General features: G+C 42.8%; 1 protein-coding gene and 1 long non-coding RNA gene across 2 annotated transcripts in view; one reads left to right on the forward strand and one right to left on the reverse strand.

Annotated features, from left to right (window-relative positions):
* The window catches only part of LOC144608782 (uncharacterized), an 11917-nt gene extending 1493 nt beyond the window's left edge, over positions 1–10424 (forward strand). Inside the window, exons 2-3 of the long non-coding RNA XR_013549235.1 lie at positions 2875–2937; positions 10122–10424. This is a non-coding gene — a long non-coding RNA (uncharacterized LOC144608782). The remainder of the gene's footprint in view (positions 1–2874; positions 2938–10121) is intronic.
* On the reverse strand, positions 3407–20519 carry dpagt1 (dolichyl-phosphate (UDP-N-acetylglucosamine) N-acetylglucosaminephosphotransferase 1 (GlcNAc-1-P transferase)). The gene is made up of 9 exons (XM_078426874.1): positions 20216–20519; positions 15270–15390; positions 12657–12870; positions 10604–10750; positions 9910–9994; positions 8968–9156; positions 8341–8428; positions 7631–7786; positions 3407–5500 (listed from the first exon to the last, which is right to left on the reverse strand). Exons 1-9 carry the CDS (start codon positions 20368–20370, stop codon positions 5435–5437), a joined length of 1221 nt encoding a protein of 406 aa, XP_078283000.1. The 5' UTR covers positions 20371–20519; the 3' UTR covers positions 3407–5434.
* Between the last annotated feature and the right edge of the window lie 1455 nt (positions 20520–21974).

Genomic DNA, 21974 nt, shown 5'->3' on the forward strand with positions numbered 1-21974 from the left:
ATCCTTCTCTTCCACAGCTGTCTTCAGATCTGTTGTAGAATTAAAATTCACAGCCTTGGAAAGTTCCACCCTCTTGACCGTAGTACTACTTGAAATTACCTCTTGTGCAGTGTTTTATGTTTCCATGTTATTTGTGCAAAAAGTAATCTCAAATGTAGAGCAAACATTACAATCAGACCTAATCTTTCATTGATTCAATGGGTCGATCTCTCACTCTTTAGGATTTCCACATTCACTTACATTCCAAGCTTTCTGATAGCTGTGGAAGTCAATGTCAGTAGTTCCACATGGAACTTCAAGCATTTCTCAGGAAAGTCAAATGCTGAATGTTTTTCTACTGTGGTTGAATTTATATTTATCAGTGAGTGTGAGAAATAAGCGTGGCAGTTTTTCCAGCTAGCTCTTGGGCATTCTACTGGCAAATACCAAAGGTGTAATGTAGTTGTCAAAGTGTAGAGCGAGAAACAGATCAGCTAGATGTGGTGGAGAAATAGCAGATGGAGTTTATCCAAGTGTGAGGTGTTGTATTTTGGGAGGTAAATTTAAGAGGGAAATATATCATTCATGGCATGCCCTTTAACAGCATTGATGTTCAGAGAGATCTTGGGATCCAAGTCCATAACTCTTAGAAGTGGCAACACAAGCAGATGGAGTGATAAAGAAGGCATACGGTGTGCTTGCTTTCACAGGTCAGGGAATCGAGTAAAAGAGTCAGAAAGTCAGGATGCAGTTTTATAGGACATTGGTTAGGCTGCATTTGGGGTATTGCATGCAGTTCTGGTCACCCCATTACAGGAAGGATGTGGAGGCTTTGGAAAGGGTGCAGAGGATGTTTATCAGAATAGTGCCTGGATTAGGGGGTATTAGCCACAGGGAGAGGTTGGACAGACTTGGCGTTTCTCTGGAACGCCGGAGGTGGCGTGGAGACCTGATGGAAGTATCTAAAAACATGAGAGGCATAGATAGGGTAGAGAGTCAGAACCTTTTTTCCAGGATGGAAAATTCAAATAACAGAGGGCATAGATTTATCGTGAGAGGGGCAAAGTTTAAAAAAAGACGTGCGGGGCAACTTTTTTACACAGGGGGTGGTGAGTGCCTGTAACGCGCTGCTGGGTTTAATGGCTGAGACAGATATCACAATGGCATTTAAGAGACTTTTGGATAGGCACATGGATATGCAGGGAATGGAGGGATATGTGCAGATAAATAAGAGATGACATTGTGTTTGGCAAGAGACATTGTGGGCCAAAGGGCTTGTGCTTGGGCTGCACTGTTCTATGGTACCTTTCACATCAGAGACACTAGTACTATCAAGCTACAGATTACACATCAGAATGAGTTTAAGCAGTTTATTGTCATGTCTACTATAAAAACAAGATTGCCTTCCATCACAGTGAGGGTATGCCTAGAGCAATCACTGTGATGGCTGTTTTGTGTAAAAAATTGTATCTGTGTGTCTTGTGTTCTTTAATGTCTACTGCCGGACCCTGACGTGAGAGGACGCTGGCGTTGATTATTCGCCGCTTTTCCGTCAGGATAGTTTGTCTGTTTGTCTGTTTGTTTCTATGTTAATTGTATTTGTAAAGCGCTTTGTGCATGTGTTAAGGCGCTATATAAAATAAATATATTATTATTATTATTATTATTGTTACACTTCCAATGTCCACTTGATTTCACCCTTCTGGCTGTGACAAGATAATTTTCTTTCTGCCAGTAGGTGTCCTACTAGTGTAAAAACGTCAGAAGTCGCGAGATGTTTGTTCCGGCTAATCTATTATAAAAGACCATTTAACCGTTACTTAGCTGAAATCTCACTTGCAGTGCTCATTGAAGACCACACCAAACTGCTCCTGCAATACCATCCAAATGGGATTGCAGTTTTGCAATTCTATGATTTGTTGCAATATTAGTACTTCATTCAGTTTAAACAACCAAATGCAGAGAAATAGAGTCAATAGACAATAGGTGCAGGAGTAGACCATTCGGCCCTTCGAGCCAGCACCACCAGTTAATGTGATCACGGCTGATCATTCTCAATCAGTACCCCGACCCCGCTACCCTTAAGAGCTCTATCTAGCTCTCTCTTGAATGCATTCAGAGAATTGGCCTCCACTGCCTTCTGAGGCAGTGAATTCCACAGATTTACAACTCTCTGACCATTTTTCCATTCCGTTCTAAATGGCCTACCCCTTATTCTTAAACTGTGGCCCCTGGTTCTGGACTCCCCCAACATTGGGAACATGTTCCCTGCCTCTAACGTGTCCAACCCCTTAATAATCATATATGTTTCGATAAGATCCCCTCTCATCCTTCTAAATTCCAGTGTATACAAGCCTAGCCGCTCCAGTCTTTCAACATATGACAGTCCCGCCATTCCGGGAATTATGGAGCTATGCAGCACTGAGACAGACCCTTCGGCCCAACTCATCCATGCTGACAAAGTTGACTAACCAAGCTCGTCCCACTTGCCTGCACCTGACTCATATCCCTCCAAAACATTCTTATCCATGTACCTGTTCAAGTGTCTTCTAAGTGTTTTAATTGTTCCTGCCTCTACCACTTTCTCTGGCAGCTTGTTCCATATATGCACAACTCATTGTGTGAAAAAGGTGTCCCTCAGGTCCCTTATAAATCTTTCTCCTCTTATCTTAACAGACATGGCTGCCAGTTTTAAACTCCCCTGCGTTGGGGGAAAGACTGGATATTTATCTTATCTATGCCCTCCCATGGTTTTATAAACCTCTATCCCTCAGACTCCAACATTCCAGGGATAAAAGACCCAGCCTATCCTTTTAACTTAAACCTTCCAAACTCTGGTACAAATCTTGTATATCTTTTTGTATCCTTTCCAGTTTAACATTATCTTTCCTACAGCAGGGGCAATCAGAACTGTACATGGTACTTCAAATGTTGCTGGAGTTGTTTATCCCGTGCATGGTGAGTAGACAGTGAGGTGTCAGAAAGAGAGTCACTCACCAACTGATACTCAATCTCTGACCTGCCCTGGTAGACACATTATCTATGAGGCTTCGACACAAAATGCTGGAGTAATCAGCGGGCCAGGCAGCATCTCTGGAGAAAAGGAATAGGCGACGTTTCGGGTCAGAACCCTTCCTCAGACCCGAAATGTCACCTATTGCTTTTCTCCAGAGATGCTGCCTGACCCGCGGAATTACTGCAGCATTTTGTGTCTACATTTGGTGTAACCCAGCATCTGCAATCCCTTCCTGCCCACTATTTATGTGGCTTGTCCAGTTGAAGGTCACTCTTAGCTAAGTCACATTAATTTTGGCAGTTAACACTGTCATCAAAAGCTGACTTTAAAAGATGTATTTTTCACTTTCACATTTGTGAAGAAGCTCGAATTAGTATTCACAAACGTATTTTACATTCAGTAAATTCTCTGAAGTTTTTATTTGGTTCCTGAAGTCATAGTTGTCAGAGCCATATTGTTTATATTGTCACCAACTGATGGAATATCTCATTCTCAATTATGCACACTTCTACACAATTTTATACACAATGTATAAAAAAGTAACATTCTCTTACATATCATTCAAATATTCATTTGTCTTTCAAGTTACCAGATTTAGAATGGGGTCACAACAAGACAACACACATATAAGAAAGACTCACCATTAAAAGATTTCTGAGCAGTGGATTAACTTCAGTGTCCAGATGCAATATTTTATTCTTATCATGGACACGCAAAATATCTAGCTGATAGAATCCCTGTTACTTAAACATTATTTTAAATAATTGCTGTTAAATTATCATTATTTAACTGCGGGAAGTAAAATATGATGAAAATTGCTGCAATTTGATGTGCAGTTTTATTCAGTTGATTGAGTTGTAAAGTCTTATAAATAAATTACTTTCTTTTAAGGCTGTCAGCAATGCATCAATGCTGAATGTCTTAGGACTTCATCCATTGTAGTTTGCTCTTAAGCACGCTTCTAGTTTCCATTTACAGCTATTATTTTAAGCCTGCAGCTACTTCTTTGGATTATTGACCCCCCAAAACAGACTTCTAGGGTAGGGGCCCTGATGTGCCTTCTGTCCATTCCCTCCACAGATGCTGCCTGATCTGATGACTTTCTCCAGCATTTTGTGTTTGCCCCTAGGCTCATGTTTGTTGACCGTAAATTGCGTTAATAACCACTTACTTTCCTTGCAACATGCAAACTTTACAAAAAAAAACAATTTACGAACTGTCCCCTTTGCCTCCAGTTACCCGAGCCACCGAAAGATTCAGTGGGCACCATTGGCAGATCATAGCGTTGACCATATTTGCAAGAGTTTTGCACTTCTCCACTTTCTGCACAGCAAATTTCCCTTTCCAAGAAATCCAAGACAATGCCCAGGTGAGGAAACACTAGCACCACTCTATCATTTAGAGATACGGCATGTAAACAGGCTCCCCAGCCCACCGAGCCCATACTGAACCTCAATCACCCGTTTACACTAGTTCTATGTTATCCAGCCATCTCATCCATTCCCTAACCAAGGGGCAATTTACAGAGTGCAATTAACCTGCAAACAACAATGTCTGGGGCGTGAGAGTAAACAGGGAGAACATGCAAACTCCACACAGACAGCACACCAGGTCAAAATCAAACCTGGGTCTCTAGCGCTATGAGGCAACAGCTCTACCACTTGCTTTATTCATAATTTTTAAATGTTAGTTATGCAGTATGTATACTGACATTACTAATGGTGTTACTGATAAACACTGCCTCAAGCTGCATGGCTTTCAAGTTAAAGCTCAGGAATGTCAATACATTTTCTCTTAGTGTAGTCCATCTGGCAGACGCAAAGATGTCTGTTCAGATTACCCCCTGAAGGAGTTGATATCACGACTCAGAAAGGATATTTTATGGATGAAGTAAAATGCCAGTCGCAAACTGGAATGATGCAAGAGCTCGAGTGACTACAATCATTGTTCAGTCTCCAGAACTGAACAAATAATCTTGAAATTAAAGCAGATTCAAGATAGTGAAAGGCTCTTCCTTACATAGAGCATCCTTTGACATTGCACCAAGTTCTAGAGGAACAGAGCAAAGATGTGTGCAACATAATTAAGTGCATCATTCAAGAAAAAATTACATTGAAATTGTCTCCACGCAATTTGGAGATATAGTTACATTATTTTATGCAGTCACTTAAATTATAAAAACAGGCCATTACACACACTCTCCCATTTGATTCCTTCAATGCTCATATGAATTAAATCAAAATATATTCAAGACTAATTTTTAGCAACATTATTTAACAATGAAGTGCACTAACAATAAAAATCAAATCAAACCCCATCTCTGCACATCCAACCAAGCAATCTACTGATACTCCAGTGTTCTGTGAGCCAGACAGGCAGGTCAGAGTTAAACAACTCCCCAGAGGAATAATCCATGCTTCAAATATTTGCAAATGAGAATCAGACTTCATAAAACCAGCGGACTAGGTGATAACGGATCAGAAAAGCAAACACACTTCCTGAGACCTGGAGAGGTTGTTAAAGACAAATTGGTTAGAAAATGCAAATACTGTTTTACATTTACAATATCCAATTTTGACAGTGCACAAAAATGAAACTTACTGTGTATGCCCACAGCTGTGGTCAGAGACAAATGTCTCTTTACTGGCTGCAATCATTGAATTAGCAGTGCTTTTTGGTAGGTTTATAAAGGCACTGTCTAAAGTGTGAGAAATACTTCAGAAAGACCAGAAAGGACACAAAATGCTGGAGTAACTCAGAAGGTCAGGCAACATCTCTGGAGAATATAGATAGGTGACATTGCGGGTCGAGACCCTTCCTTAGACTAATTGTAGGATGGGTGAAAAAAGCTGGAAATGAGGAGAGGCAGGACAATACATGGCAACATAGGTGAGAAGGTTTTTTTCATAAGCAGATCGTTGGAACAAAGGCCAGGCATAAAAGGGTGTGAGACAGATCTGAAGAGTTGTGGACTGTGTTACCAGAGGGAGGAAAGTAGCCGGGGGGAGGGAGAGGAAAGAGGAGAAATAAGTGAAAATCCATGTGGGGCACAGGGATGGGAAAGAGTGGGGAAGGAATAGTGTTGAATGGGGGGGGGGGGGGGGGGTGGTGTTAGTTAGAGGTTACCTACATTTGGAGGATTCAATGTTCATATCGTTGGGTTTCGAGCTACCTAAAGTGCTATGAGGTGCTGTTCCTCCAGTTTGCATGGCCTTACTCTGGCAATGGAGGAGACCTGGGACAGAAAGCTCAGAGTGGGAATGGGAATTTAAATGATTAGCAACCGGGAAACTCAGTGCAGGACATGGAAAAATCCTCACTGCAACGAGGAGATTGGCACTAAGGTACAATGAGGATGAGAGGAACAGGAAACCTTGCTGAACACATTTTCCCCAAAATGCTGGAGTAACTCAGCAGGTCGGGCAGCATCTCGGGAGAGAAGGAATGGGTGATGTTTCGGGTCGAGACCCTTCTTCAGTCCAACCTTCTCACCTATGTTGCCATGTATTGTCCTGCCTCTCCTCATTTCCAGCTTCTTCAGTCTGAAGAAGGGTCTCGACCCGAAACGTCACCCATTCCTTCTCTCCCGAGATGCTGCCCGACCTGCTGAGTTACTCCAGCATTTTGTGAATAAATCGATTTGTACCAGCATCTGCAGTTATTTTCTTATACATTTTTCCCAATATCAATACTGGAAGAAACATTAAGAATCTCACACCAAGCACTTACTTCTCATATACAGTTGATCAATAGGATGGTATCACCTGGAGTACTTATTCTGCACTAGGCTGATCCCACCCCATCCGCCAGATATCAGGTCACCACGTGCACCTCTTCTAACCTCTCTATTGCACTCAATGTTCCCAACGCAGCCTCCTGTACATCGGCAAGACCAAGAGTAGACTCTGCAAACGTTTTGTTGATCATTCGTGCTCGGTCCACCAAGGCCTACAGGATCTCCCGGATGCTAACCATTTTAACTCCCCTTCCCATACTGATCTTTCTGTCCTGATACTGATCTCCTCCATTGCCAGAGTGCAGCAAATTGAAGGAACAACATCTCATATTCAGCTTGGTTACAATCCAATGGTATGAGCACTGAATTCTCCAATTTTAGGTAACTTTAACCCCCGCAACCCCATCTCCCTTCTGTCCTACCTGGAAGCAGTTATTTCTCCCTTCCCCCTCCACCTACATACCTTCCACAATTCAAGCAACTCCTCAATTCTTTTGTCTCACATCTCCTGTCTGTTCATCTCTGGTCTTTGTCCAACCACCTGCCTATCACCCCCCCCCTCACCTGTATCCACCTATTACCTGCTATGCACTGTCCTGTCCCAGTTTTCTCCCCCCACACCCCCTACAATCAGCCCAAAGAAGGGTCTTGACCTGAAATGTCGCCTATTCATGTTTTTAAGAGATGCTGTCTCACCTGTTGAGTTACTCTAGCTCTGTGTCTTTTTTTTTGTTGTAAACTAGCACCTGAGGTTCCTTGTGAATGCACCATATGTATCTCTTGCTATTTACGAATAACACGATTTATAACAATCAGTTTGCAATACTCCATTTCCTTATCAGAATAGTTATGGAGGGTTCAAGTATAACTGGGCACAAAGAAAAAGCGGCATGTCTCACCTGAATGAGCAGAAGTATAATGGTCAGGGTTCTCTCATGTGTAGGGCCTATCAGCTTTAATGCAAAGTTAATCACTGTGAGGTTGTTGCATTCAGTGTATTCGCAATTTTCTCCAATTCCACGGTTCACCTCCACCAGCCAGAATGTATCAGCCACCTACAAGACAGTGCAAACTTTCATTCTCAAAGTGGGCAGATTTCATACTTTCCCAACCCAGTTTAAAGTAGGGTGCTCCTTCACATCACCTGGTGACAGAACTCTCTCACTGAAGGAGTTGCAGAATAGGTCAGCTAGATTGATAATCTGACTGCTCTGTGATAGTGTAAACAAGCACTCACTTCGTGGGCAGGATTTTCTTTCTTCATTCAATTATCTATCCAAGGAGATCATATTTCCATTATATACAGACGCCATTTCAACCCATTGATCTATGCAGGCTCAAGCAATTACATCTCCCCATTAGGTTTTGATGTAATCTATTCTTCCCACATTCCCTTCAACACCCTCCCAGATTTAAGGAACCAAATTATATATCTTAACTGAAAGTTGATTACAACGATTCAGTGACAAAACATTCAGTGTGAAACATTGTCTTTTTTTGAAATTTTAAGAATGTTTACAAGATCTGCTGCAGAGATGGGGTTAATAAAAAAATCACTGGATTCTATTCAAGTCAACAGGTCACTCACCAATTCTAATAAAGCACATACCTTTAGTATTAAGTCTCCAAGTTTAGGCAAATCCTTTGTTTTAAATTTTGCGTAACTCATTCCCAGCTTTCCAGTACTGGGGTCCAGTCTGGGTGTAGATAAGGGATGAAAGAAATAACAGAATTACTACCAATTAAGTACTATATGCTGTATTACTTATACTCTATACCGAAGCTACTGGCAAGATATTTTTACATGTACACGTTTCAGGTCTAAATGGGCAGGAGCTAATTGGCAACCCTTCAATGACCCGACCTCTTTGTTAGGTTTCATTATTTAAAGATTAACATGAGGCACCAATGGTTTGCACTCTTTCAGAAAAGTATCCCCCATTCCATGACATCGAGCACACAGGTCGACCGGACTTTGATTAATGGAGCCATAAAATGGTGGTGCCGACATGTGTAATATATGCAAAAAGAATTTCACTAAACATCAGATATGTGACAAAGCACCATTGTACCATTCACTGAACCATTGCATTCATTGGATTAGTTTACTTCTAACTGGTCAGCAGATATACCAGGGCTGTTACTGTTCACTTCCTTCACCAAAGATGGTATAATGGCCTGGAAAAGACTGGGACTTTCATTTTAAAGAAAGGCCGTGCGGTAAATATGAATATACCTGGGTAGCCGATGTCGCGGACAGGGAATAATATGGAAAAGCTGAGGCATTGAGTAGAGGAAGTTGAGCGTCTGAGGGATGAAGAACAACATCATGGTCTTGCTAAAGTGACCCAGGATCCCGACCACTGCAAAGGTCATTCCAGCAAAGTAGCAGAATGTGTCGCCCACGAAGGCGCGGGATGGGTACCTGCAGCACACGAAGCAACACACATTAGAATGACTTCATGTCAATGAGTTGTGACACAGCCCCCAACTTTCAGCATAAAGAATAAATCCCAGTCTAAAACCAGAGCGCACAGCCTCTGAATGAAAGGACATACCTTCAAAATGGAGATGAGGAGGAATTTCTTTAGCTAGAGGTTGGTGAATCTGTGGAATTCATTGCCACTCACGGCTGTGGAGGCCAAGTCATTGGGTATTTTTAAGGCAGAGATTCTTGATAAGGATGGGTGTCAAAGGTTACGTAGACAAGGCAGGAGATTGGGGTTGAGAGGAAAAAATAAATCAGCCATGATTGAATGGCAGAGTTGACTCAATGGGCTGAACGGCCGAATTCTGCTCCTACCTCTTATGGTCTTATCCCAATGGAGCAAGGAATTCAAAAGCCTCTTCTTTCTACCCTCTACCACTAAATTCTTTGAAATCTTGAAACCTTTGACTATCTAATCTATTTTTTTTATGTGACAGTGCAAAGTTTTGTTTGATCTTAATGCCTTAAAGTGATTTGAAATATTAAAATTGTAACTTAAATACAAAAATGTTGTTATTTGGCACATATATCAATTAGTGCAGTTAGAACAGGTTCTAAGCAAAGCACAGGGAAGTGAAAGCAACGGTGCAGATCTCTTTACAACTCCAGGTGAACCTATACCCGAGTAGATCAGGTACCTGGTGTTGACTGCCTAAGGTAAAACAAGAGATGTAAAAAAAATTACAGTACCAATTATTGTACAACAGTCCTAAAGTGGTGAAGAAAAAGGGTATCATGAAGTACAAGGAGAATATGTGGTCATCCTTGTAGTCACCTACAAAGACAAAGAACACATCAATTAATATTTACAACCAGAGCAGAAGTGAGCACAACTTCCTATAATGATTGCAATGTGTTGCTTTATTCCATATACAAGTTAACACTCTTCTCTTATGCTGTAGGAAAGCTCCCAGTAATAGCTTCTGGAACATTGAAAATTATGACTACATACCCCAACACACAGTGTTCCCAAGATGGCTGAATTCAACAAACTTTGGAACAGGAGTTGATTGTTCAAACTGTTGTCTTGTTCTGCCAACTCATGTAACGGTCTAGTTACACAGGAACCAGATCGACTTCATTTTTCATTTTATTTAGCATGTGTAGACATTTTAAGCCAAACGACAGCATTCTTGCTGACCAAGTTTGGGTAATGGAATCTGAACCCAAAAGCAACGATCAGCTCTAAATGGGTAAACTCTCAATAAAAGCCTGTGTATTTGTCACCAGGATGTATGGAACTGGATGGTTTCAGATCAAGAATCTGTGAAATTTGTTTGATCCACTAACATCAGGTTAAGCAATACAAGTGCAATAAAATGAACCACTCAATGGTCAGGAATGTAAGCCACAAGGTTTGAATTCCACCGATGCCTCAACTCACCATTTAATTCTACTAAGTTGAATACGATGATTGACATAGCAATCACGAGAGACTGCCCTGCCTCAATGCCATTGATGCCAGCTAAAATGTTGATGGCATTCGTGCAGAACACTGCCAGCATCCCCATGTATGCATAATACAGAATTCCTGAAAGGCACAAAACAAAAGGCATGGGTACTGATGCAGGTATGTCATCAGATATTTACAGTACAACGACATTACACTTCATCAATTCTGGTTTTACCTCTCCCCAGCAACAACAAATCCTGTAACAGAAACATAAAATGGACACTGGCATAAAGTATCCTTGCATTCCCCATGTGAGGAAATGTACAGAGCTTACATGTTACAGTAACAATTATAGCACAACAGTCCTAAAGTGGTGAAGAAAAAGGGTATCATGAAGTACAAGGAGAATATGTGATCATCCTTTTCGTCACCTACAAAGATACCCTCCTTCACCCCCAGATTCTATCACTCCCTACATACTAGGGGCAATTTACAGACGTCAATTGTCCTACCAACCGTACATCTTTGGGTTACGAGTAGGAACACAGTGGAGCACCCAAAGGAAACTCACACAGTCACAGGGAGAACTTGCAAACTTCACACAGACAACAGCTAAGGTCAAGATCGAATCTGGATCTCTGGAGCTGTGAGCCAGCAGCTCTACTGGATTTATCAGTTCTCTTGGCAGCAGGTACAATGGTAGACTATCAAAGACATCAACACAAATCTCTCAGATACAATATCAGACGAGCAAAAACATCAAAGGAAAGGGTGTTAGACACCACTGCTGCTCTGCATGATCATTACATCCTTACTGTGATAATTCTTTGGACCTGCAAATTCATAGAATAATATTTCTCATCTATGCTGAGATCACAACATATGAATCTCTGCCTTTATAATGCATTAGCATTATAAACCTTCAACTGCAAATTGCCAGTCTAATGACATTGTATATACAGTTATTGTTTCCTGGAAATTTCATACAAAGTATTTTAAGTAGTCATCGAGCTTGGAAACAAGCCCTTCGACTCAACTTGCCCACACCAACCAGCATGTCCCATCTACCTACTCCCACCTGCCTGCATTTGGCCCACATTCCTCTAAACCTATCCTATCCATGTCCCTGTCTAAATGTTTCTTAAATGCTGCAATAGTACCTCCCTCAACTAACTCCTCTGACAGCTCATTCCATACACCCACCACCCTTTGTGTAAAAGTTACCCCTCACACCTCTGTAAGATCACCCCTCATCTTCCTGCACTCCAAGGAATAGAGTCGTAGCCTGGTCAACCTCTCCCTACAGCTTATGCCTTAAAAATAAAGATCTTATAAATGAAAATCATATGCATCATAACCCACCAACTACAAATTGCCAGTCTAATGACATTGTATTTGGACGTTTCCAGGAAATTTCATGAAAAAGATTTAAAATTTTAAACTATTAATTTTCACTGGTAAATGCAGAGTGCTTCCTTTGATCTGGCTTGGTCAATTACAAACTGAATTCTCCACCCTGGGCAAGTACATCATGGTTTGCCAAAGTTTGGTTTGTTCATCAAAATTTTAATTCTCAGCATTCTAGTTGTAAGATTTATAAATAGTCCAATGCTCAATGGGTATAGCATGCAATATAACAAAACAAATTTCAAAGTGGGTGAGGCCATGGCAAGTTGGTGCATTTAGGCCATGCTTTGTCTGATGTTAATCTCCATAGCCCTTAAAATAAACAAGACAAAAGTTTATTTGTAACAATTACATTGCATGATTTTAACAGAAAGGGTAGATCGATACATTAAAAATTTGCAGAATTCTCACATGAATTCTGTGTGGTTGTGGAGATCAAATTAGTCATAAAACAGAAATGTGGGACTTTGCAAAAATGTCGGCTCAGACTAAAAATCAAACAGGCAAAAATTAGTCGTTTCCTCCTCTTCAACTTGCAAAACAACAGACTCACTACGATAACTAAAACTCCAACTTTCATTGAACTGGCCCGTAGCTATGATGATGCTGTCAGCAGCCCGTGAATTCGGGAACTTACCCAAGTCCAAATGGAGACCCAGAAAAAAGCGCAGGGGCTTTGGCACTACAATTGTGGTGTTGCCAAAATTGGTGAAGTAAACCATGAGTAGGGGCAGGGAGGCCATGGTGGGCAGCAGCAACTTGTGTCTCCATCGCAAGTTTAGGACGTCGTCAGCAAAGCCAAGGAATATCATGCAGCAGATGGCAAGGAGGGCTCCAATCAACTGTACAAACTGACAGCAAAAGTTTAAATTAAATTATGGCACAAACTCAACATTTTAAAATACAGATTTGTACCGAGCTGACTTTATACAAACCTTTGCCCTTTTTGTTACAACCTGTTGTTTCTAATGGATATCTTAGAAGATTACAAAGAGGTACATGAAATTAAGTTAGATACTTTTGCAAGTTCTCTCATTTTCTTATGTGGGTCGAGTCTGAACATTATTTAAAGATTTCAGAGGTACACTCTCAATCACACCATAACCTGACACTGCATTGACACACCAGTTCATTGCACTGACACACACAGTTCACTGTGCCATGGCAAAGATTTATCTTTTCCACAAGCAGTGAATTCAGCATCATAAACGTCTGACAATTTGCAAGATCAAAATAAATTATGCAAGATTCTTAATGGAATAGCACAATGGGAATGAACAACTTGAATTATAATTACAAACTTGCTTTACAATGAGATCAACCCTGCTTTATAAAGAGGAGCTGTGGATAAAAAGAATTAGAACCAGTAACTCCTTTACTAAATATTGTTTTTAAACAATGCGTATTTTGGTTAGGAGTAGGATGAAAGGTTAATCAAATATTGGGCGCAGCATAATGGTGCCTGAGAGTCAGGGAACTTGGCAGAGCTAGGAGGTAAATGACTTTATGATTCATACCTCTGTGTTAAACAGAAGCAATGCTTCTGTCCTCAACTCCTTGTTCACTAGTAAATCCATCAACTGAATCCAAAAAATGGAACGGTTAAATTAGGAAAATGTTTATGTGGAGTCCGTGTTCTGTGCTTGTATCAAATTCACAAGACCAAATGGAGCAGAAGTGGCTGAGGGTGACCCCATACAGGTGTTCAAAGTTACGAGAGGCATATATAGTATAGAAAGTAGGAAACCTTTCCGCATGGCAGAAATATCTATGAACAGTGGGCATAGGTTTAAGATGAGAAGCAGGAGGTTTAGAGGTTCTCTGAGGAAGAGATTTCATCCAGTAATCTGGAACACCCTGTCTTAGGGCGATGGAGGCAGGTACTCTCACAACATTAAAGCAATATCTGCACAAACTAATTTCCGAGACATGATAAACTATGAACCAAGTGCTGATAACGGATTAGTGTAGATAGGTACTTAATAGTCAGCATTTAGACTGTAGGCTGCAGGGCCTGCTTCTGTGCTGTGCGACTATGACAAATGAGCTAACCTCCCGCGCTCTCGGAGGTGCTCTGGGTTAGCTGCGGGAGGCGCCTCCAGGGACAGAGGTTGAGCAATAGCCGTCAGAGGTGAAGGACGACCCGTTCATGGGCTGATGTCGAGGAGGTCAGCAAAGTGGCCCACAGGAGGCCCTGAAGCAGTCCGGAACTCAGTTAGATCAGGTGCTACTCCAAGTGGCTGAGCGAGTGGAACAGAAGCGGCCTGCAGCAGGGGAACAGCGGCAGAGGACACGGACATGTCATCTGGCCACACCCACAGCTGTTATTCCGACCCTGTGCCAATGCCAGGACAACAGTTCTTTACGGCCTTGTTAAGACTCTTAATATTTTTTTTTAAATCCGGCTTGAAAGATATAGGCTGGCGTCTATAATGTGGCGACTTTTGTGGACTGACTCAATGTGGTCTCCTATTTTAAATTCTTATACATGGCATGATTGTGCCTAATGTACAGTAGGATTGTCACCAAATTGTATGCAAAAAAGATTTCACTGCACTTAGGTACACATGATAGTAATGTAACCATTGAATCACTGAACATGCAACATTGATTTTAATTGCCAAATCCAATCTCCAAAAAATGCAACTTAGAGAAAATGTGGCAGCAAGTCCTATGGTGATAAGATTAATAACAGAGGTATGGTTGTTGGTTTATTATTGTCACATGTAACAATACACAGTGAAAACTATGTTTTGCATGCTCTGCTGGTATATCATACCATATTCAAGCACCTCAGGTAGCACAGGATAGAAATAAAGTGTTTAATATAGTGTTACAACTACAGAGAAAGGACAGATTTAAAAAAATGTAAGTTTAGCAATGAGGTCTGGAATACAAGAGTCTGGTAACGGTGTTCTTAACTCTGTTGGAACATGCTTTCAAGCTTTTGTATCTTCTCCCTAATAGGAGGTAGGAGAAGGGACACGATCATCAATGATTTCAATTGATATTTAATGTAACATTAAATTAAGGTATTAATGAAAATGTTCACCAGTGTCTCTGCATCTGAACACTGTATGTGGAGGTTGCACATGATCTACTTTGTCACCCTGATAAACAGGTGTCTTAAAGAGAATTACATACAGGGCATTTCAGCTTAAATCAGAAATAACATAACATTCAACACGATGGGAAGTGGAATGATGGTACATGCAGAAGATATTATTTGGTATGGAAGGAGATTACTTACCACATCATGAGGAAAGGTGATGCACTGCTCCTCTGCCCAGCAGTGCAGAAAAGGAACAGGAATGAAACAGAAAAGAATGATGAGGAAGACCACACCGCTGATTACTCCTTGAGCTTCCGGGCTGCGAGACAAATGAGCAATCATTTAGCACAAATGCAGGAAATGCAAATGATAGTTTGTAAAATGAATTAGCAAATTGTCACAAATCAACTTTACAGAGTGACTGGCTGTTTACCTGCAAAACTAACTGACAGTGTTTTGATTTGGGAAATATTACACTATTTTAAAAAATCATACCCTGATTTAGTGATTTTACAAACCTTTACCGGCAACAGTGTGAAGCCATCCTTTTAGACTGGAAGTTGATTTTGCTCTAAAGCAGCAGCTTTAGCTCACCAACTAATGTATTCCTGAGATGTGATGAGTTCACTACAGTGGAGACCTGAACACCACTCTGGATGAGACTTCAATGCAGCACTTTCTCAGCAATGCAGTCTCAGTGAACATTAAACTCACGACAGTCTGCACATTACAGACATGATAACACCATTTTGTGGAGCAGCAGGGATTTTTCTCCAATGACTGGAATAGAAACAGATGTTGGATTTATTCACAAAATGCTGGAGTAACTCAGCAGGTCACTCGACCCAAAACGTCACCCATTCCTTCTCTCCCGAGATGCTGACTGACCTGCTGAGTTACTCCAGCATTTTGTGAATAAATCGATTTGTACCAGCATCTGCAGTTATTTTCTTATACTAACAGATGTTGGAAATCCAAAGCGAAGAACAGAAAGCGCTGAAGACACTAAACTACATTATTGCAGCTACATAGGAGACTGAAAATAGATGTCATAATGGAAGTGGGACAGAGATTCAAAGTGACATTTAATTGTAGACTCAGAATCGCCCTCGTGGAGTGAACCGAGAGGTTTGGCAAAGCGGCACCTAATCTGAAGTTGGCTTCCCAATGTAGTGATGGCTATGAACATCAAATGCAATACATTAAACTGTAAGAAATGCAAGTGAATTGTGGTTACAGCAGGAAATACTGTTTAGGTTCTTACATGGCACAAAGGGAAGAGGTAAATGCAGGCTATCACTTTAGGCTTTAGAGATACAGTGTGGAAACAAGCCCTTCGGCCCACCGAGTCCTCGCCGACCATGGATCAACTAGTATTATCCTACACACTAGGGACAATTTACAATTTTTTATCAAAGCCAATTAACAACCTAACGGTACATCTTTGGAGCGTGGAAGGAAATCGGAGCACCCGAAAAACCCCACGCGATCACAGAGAGAACGTACAAACTCCATACAGACAGCACCTGTCGTCAGGATCGAATCCGGGTCTCTGGCACTGTAAGGCAGCAATTCCACCACTGCAACTCTGTGCCGCCCTGTGCTTGAGGAACTGGCGAAAAATAGGAGGGGTAAATGGGGATGGACGAGTAATGAAGCAAGCAGTCCCTTGAGGATGTTGAAAGGAGAGGGACATGTGTCTGGTGTTGCAATCTGGTTTGAGTTAGCAGAAATGTGGAGGCTGAGGGGTAGAAGACCATCAATGTTCTGCTTGGAAGAGGACGAGAGCACAACGGCAGGAAACAGACTATCTGAAGAATGGTCCTGAGCCAAAACGTCACCCATCCATATTCTTCAGAAATGCTGTCTGACGTGCTGAGTTACTCCAGCACCTGGTGTCTTTTTTTGTAAACCAGCATTTCCATACATCTCCAGACTATCTAATGTGTCAGTTACCATTCATTTCCAAAGCAATGCAATAGCCTTTCTAATCATTATCTGCATGAAAGGCCTTGTACAGGTTTGTTGTTGTTTCTCTCAATGTAAAAATTCGCCATGTCTTAAAAGTACTTAATTGCGAGTGCTGTGTTGACATTATGTGTCACTATTGTACATCTGGTGGTGAAGGACATGGCATTTAATGAAATCACCCAACAAAATAAAGAATCTAAAGCATTCTTGAAGCAGATGACCACCTGCCAAGCTTTATTCTCTAAGACTTAATCATATACTGTCCCCTCTCTCATGTTAGGTTTAATACAAAATGGTTTAAAGAAACTTCAGAAAAATCAATTTTCGGGATTATTTGTCCTGTTTTATGTATCCCAATTTACCTTAAGCTAATTCAAATCCCCCAATTCTACTGCCCCATTTCTTTGCACATCAAAAATTTATTCCCTGACTTTCCGGAGGTTTACAGGACAGTGCTTTTATTTAGTTCAACTCAAACCTTTATCTAATGATCTTTCTAACATTATCCTTCCTAACAGCTGTAATTATTTTATTAACCAATATTGCAACCCACACCCCTCTCTAAGGAGAGGCTACAAAAGGATATAGACCAGACAGAAAGTTTTGCAAATCATTGGCAGATGGAAGAATCCTAAAAAATGTGAAGTGATTAAGATTTTGGATAGTTAAATAGGAGTGGGACATATGCAATAAATGACAGGGTGCAGAGGGGTGTTGATGAACAGAGGGAGCTGGAGGGTTCAAGTCCATAGATCCCTGTAAGTGGCAACATAAGTACGTAAGGGGTAAAGGTGCTTATGACATTCTTGCCTTCATGAATCAGAAAATAGAGCATTAAAAAGTTGGACATTATATTGCAACTTTAGAACCCACTGGTTAGACCTCACTTGGGGTATTTTGTGCAGTGCTGGTTACCACACACCATGAAGGATGTGGTTAAACAATCTTTCTCTTCATTCACAATACCAACAATTTCAGAGTCATACACAAACCTACCTACCAATCATCCTTCCTCATTCACATCCACGTTAATAAATATCACAATCAAACAGGGCCCCAGCACTGATCCCTGTGATACACTACAGGTCACAGACTTCCAATCAGAAAAGCATCCTTCCACCACCACTCTGCCTCCTATCACTGAGCCATTCTCCAGCTGCACCTTCTAGAGTCCGAGGGCTAGCACGACATGCAACACAGCCTTCCCCAGTTGGCATGTTGGTTTTCAGCAGCCCACCCCAACCCTGCTGAAGGGACTGGACCATGCTGCTCCTGCCAGCTCAGGGCAGTCTCAGTCCCAATGCTCTATCTCACGTCCATTCCTTTAGGATCTGCTATGCTTTGTCTAGCCTCTTCCCTTTTCCAACTTTCTTCTCCCTCCCCTACAATCAGTGCGACCCAAAACTTCACCATGTTCTCCAGAGATGCTGTCCGACTTGCTGAGCTACTCCAGTACTGAAGAAGGGTCTCGACCTGAAACGTCGCCCGTCCCTTCTCTCCTGAGATGCTGCCTGACCTGCTGAGTTACTCCAGCATTTTGTGAATAAATACCTTCGATTTGTACCAGCATCTGCAGTTATTTTCTTACTCCAGTACTTTGTGTCCTTTCGTGTATTAACCAGTTCCTTGTTTCTACTAAGTGTTTTGCATTATATAGATTAGAATTGCAGATTTAGTCATAGTTAAACTAGCATCTGCAGTTCTTTGTTTCTGTGTTTCATTCCCGTTGCACTGTGCGTCTTCCAGCTGGCAAACTCCATTCTAATGTCAATGACCGGTCAGGTGATTGACATATTGTGTAAACCAGACCATTTTAATTACACATCTCCCTAGTTATATATCCCATCAATAACCTAATCCTCAGTAGTGACTGATAAATCTCGCACCCCTGTCCTATCTGTTCCAGCCCTGGTATTCCTCTCCTGGTTGACATATCTGACAGAACCCCATCCTTATGCCATTCAGTTTCTAACATAGAGGGTGTGGATATATAGAACAAGCTGCCAGAGGAAGTGGTGGAGATGGGTATGATTACAGCATTTAAAAAAAACTTTGGGCAGGTAGATGGAAAGGAGAAATTAAAAATATGGGCCAAATGCAGGGAAATGTGACTAACTCATGTCGACACTTTGTTCGGAGCAGCAGGTTGGGCTGAAATACCCATCTCTTTCTAACCATAACCTTGATGGAAACCAGATCATTCCAGCAACACCATCCAGAGTCCGATTGATAGCATGACATGCAACACAGCCTTCCCCTGTTGGCTCTCAGTTCTCAGCAGCCCACCCCAACCCTGCAGAAGGGAACGAACCATGCTGCACCTGCAAGCCCAGGACAGTACCAGTTCCAATCCCCGCCCCTAGTTCCCCCAGTCCCCAATTCCCTAGATCACAGTCCTCCAGATTAGTTCCCTAGTCCCCAGAACAACAGATCACAGTGTCCCCCCCAATACAGTCCACACATCACAGTCACCCAATCCTCTGGCCACAGTCACTCAGAGCACAGTCCCCCAAAATACAGTCCACAGATCAGTCAATAGACAATAGGTGCAGAAGTGGGCCATTCGGCGCTTCGAGCCAGCACCGCCATTCACCGTGATCATCCACAATCAGTACCCCGTTCCTGCCTTCTCCCCATATCCCTTGACTCCGCTGTTATTAAGAGTTCTATCTAACTCTCTCTTGAAAGCATCCAGAGAATTGGCCTCCACTGCCTTCTGAGGCAGAGAATTCCACAGCTTCACAACCTAGATCAGTCCCCCTTATCCCCATATCACAGTCGCCCAGATCACAGTTCCCCCCCCAAAATATAGTCCACAGATCAGTCACCCAGATCATAGACCCCAAGTCCCTGATCACAAAGCTCTCGTCCCCCAAAATGCAGTCCATAGATCACAACCATCCAGATCACAGTGTCCAGACCCCTCAAACCACAGTCCCACAACCCCCCTGATCACAGTCCTCCCCAAAATACAGTCCACAGATCGCAGTTCCCCATTCCCCAGATCACAGTGTAGGGTGGCACTGCAGATCCTGGTTGAAACCGAAGATAGACACGAAATGCTGGAGACTGTCTGTGCCAGATCATAGTCCCCCTCAGTCCAGAGATCACACACACACACAGTCCCTCCTGGTCTCCAGTCCCAGCCGGGTGGCTGCCTGTTCCATGCTCACATTTGCTCCTTGGAGGTTTTGTTGAGGTCGATGCCGTAGAGGTGGGCGGCGATGAAGTGCTGCCTGAAGGCGGGGATGAGGACGGCGGTGGCTAGGAGGCCGAGCACCGAGCAGCCCAGGTTGATCAGCAGCGGGATGGCGGGCAGGCCCGACATCTGCGGGCGGGGAGAGAGAGGGGGTCAAAGGCGGGGGACGAGGGAGCCGCACTGGCTGCGGGGCTGGCCCGGCCCGGTCTGACAGGGGAGTAATGTCGGGCTTGTCGCCTCATCCCACGGCCGGGGCCCGCAACCACCAGGCCTCACCCACGCGATGCGCATGCGCACCGACCGCGCGGGGAATGCTGGGATTTGTAGTCCGGCCACACTCTGTTCCACCCATGGTGTGGCGCCATTTTAGTAGGCAGAGACTCGCAGAAACAAAGAAAAAGCACAATAACAAAAACCTGTGAATTGATACATGAGATATATTCTTCATTTTAATTGTATCATCACACATACTGTTGCCCCAAAACACTGATTACACTGCGAGAGGCATAGCGAACGACGGGTTTTGCCTACTACAATGGCGGACTTTACGCTCCTCACTACTACAGGCGTACTCCTCGCGTATTTCCAGGTGAGGCAGAGGTTCACCTGCACCTCCTCCAACCTCATCTATTGTATCCGCTGTCAACTTATTTTACATCGGCGAAACCAAACACAGGCTCGGCGATCGTTTTGCTCAACACCTTCGCTCAGTCCGCCTCAACCAACCTGATTCTGTCATGGGCCTCCTCCAGTGCCATAGTGAGGCCCACCGGAAATTGGAGGAACAGCACCTCATATTTCGCTTGGGCAGCTTGCAGCCCAGCGGTATGAACATTGACTTCTCCAACTTTTGATAGTTCCGCTGTCCCTCTCTTCCCCTCCCCTTCCCAGTTCTCCCTCTATCCTCCTTTGTCCCGCCCCCGTGACATGTCTGAAGAAGTGTCTCGACCCGAAACGTCACCCATTCCTCCTCCTAAGATGCTGCCTGACCTGCTGAGTTACTCCAGCATTTTGTGAATAAATACCTTCGATTTGTACCAGCATCTGCAGTTATTTCAACGGCGTGGTCCATCTTGTTCCTCTAGTATCTTTGGTTCCATCCAAGGGTTCAATGGTTGGTTAGATAGACAATAGGTGCAGGAGTAGGCCATTCGGCCCTTCGAGCCAGCACAGACGTTCAATGTGATCATGGCAGATCATCCACAAGACAGACACAAGATGCTGGAGTAACTCAGCGGGACAGGCAGCACCTCTGGAGAGTACGAACAGGTAACATTTCAAGTCGAGACCCTTCTTTGGATTGAGAGCCAGGGGAGAGAGAAACTACGGATATGGAAGGGTTCAAAGAGCATGTAAGGTGTGAAAAGTTCATAGATTCATGTGATAGGAGCAGAATTAGGCCATTCGGCCCATCAAGTCTACTCCGCCATTCAATCATGGCTGATCAATCTCCCTCGTAACCCCATTCTCCTCCCCATAACCACTGACATCCGTACTAATCAATGACATCCATACTAATCGAGGAAAGATTTGTACTTATCAAGGATAGGTGAAAAGGACAGATCAAAGCAGATGATGATCAAGTCAATGAAGGAGGAAGGAACTGCAGATTCTGGTTTACACTGAAGATAGGCAAAAAATGCTGGAGTAACTTAGCGGGTCAGGCAGCTTTTCTGTAAAGAAGGAATAGGTGATGTTTTGGGTCGAGACCCTTCTTCAAACTGAGAGTCAGG

Source organism: Rhinoraja longicauda, chromosome 32 (genome assembly GCF_053455715.1).
Source record: "Rhinoraja longicauda isolate Sanriku21f chromosome 32, sRhiLon1.1, whole genome shotgun sequence".
Classification (NCBI taxonomy): Eukaryota; Metazoa; Chordata; class Chondrichthyes; order Rajiformes; family Arhynchobatidae; genus Rhinoraja; species Rhinoraja longicauda.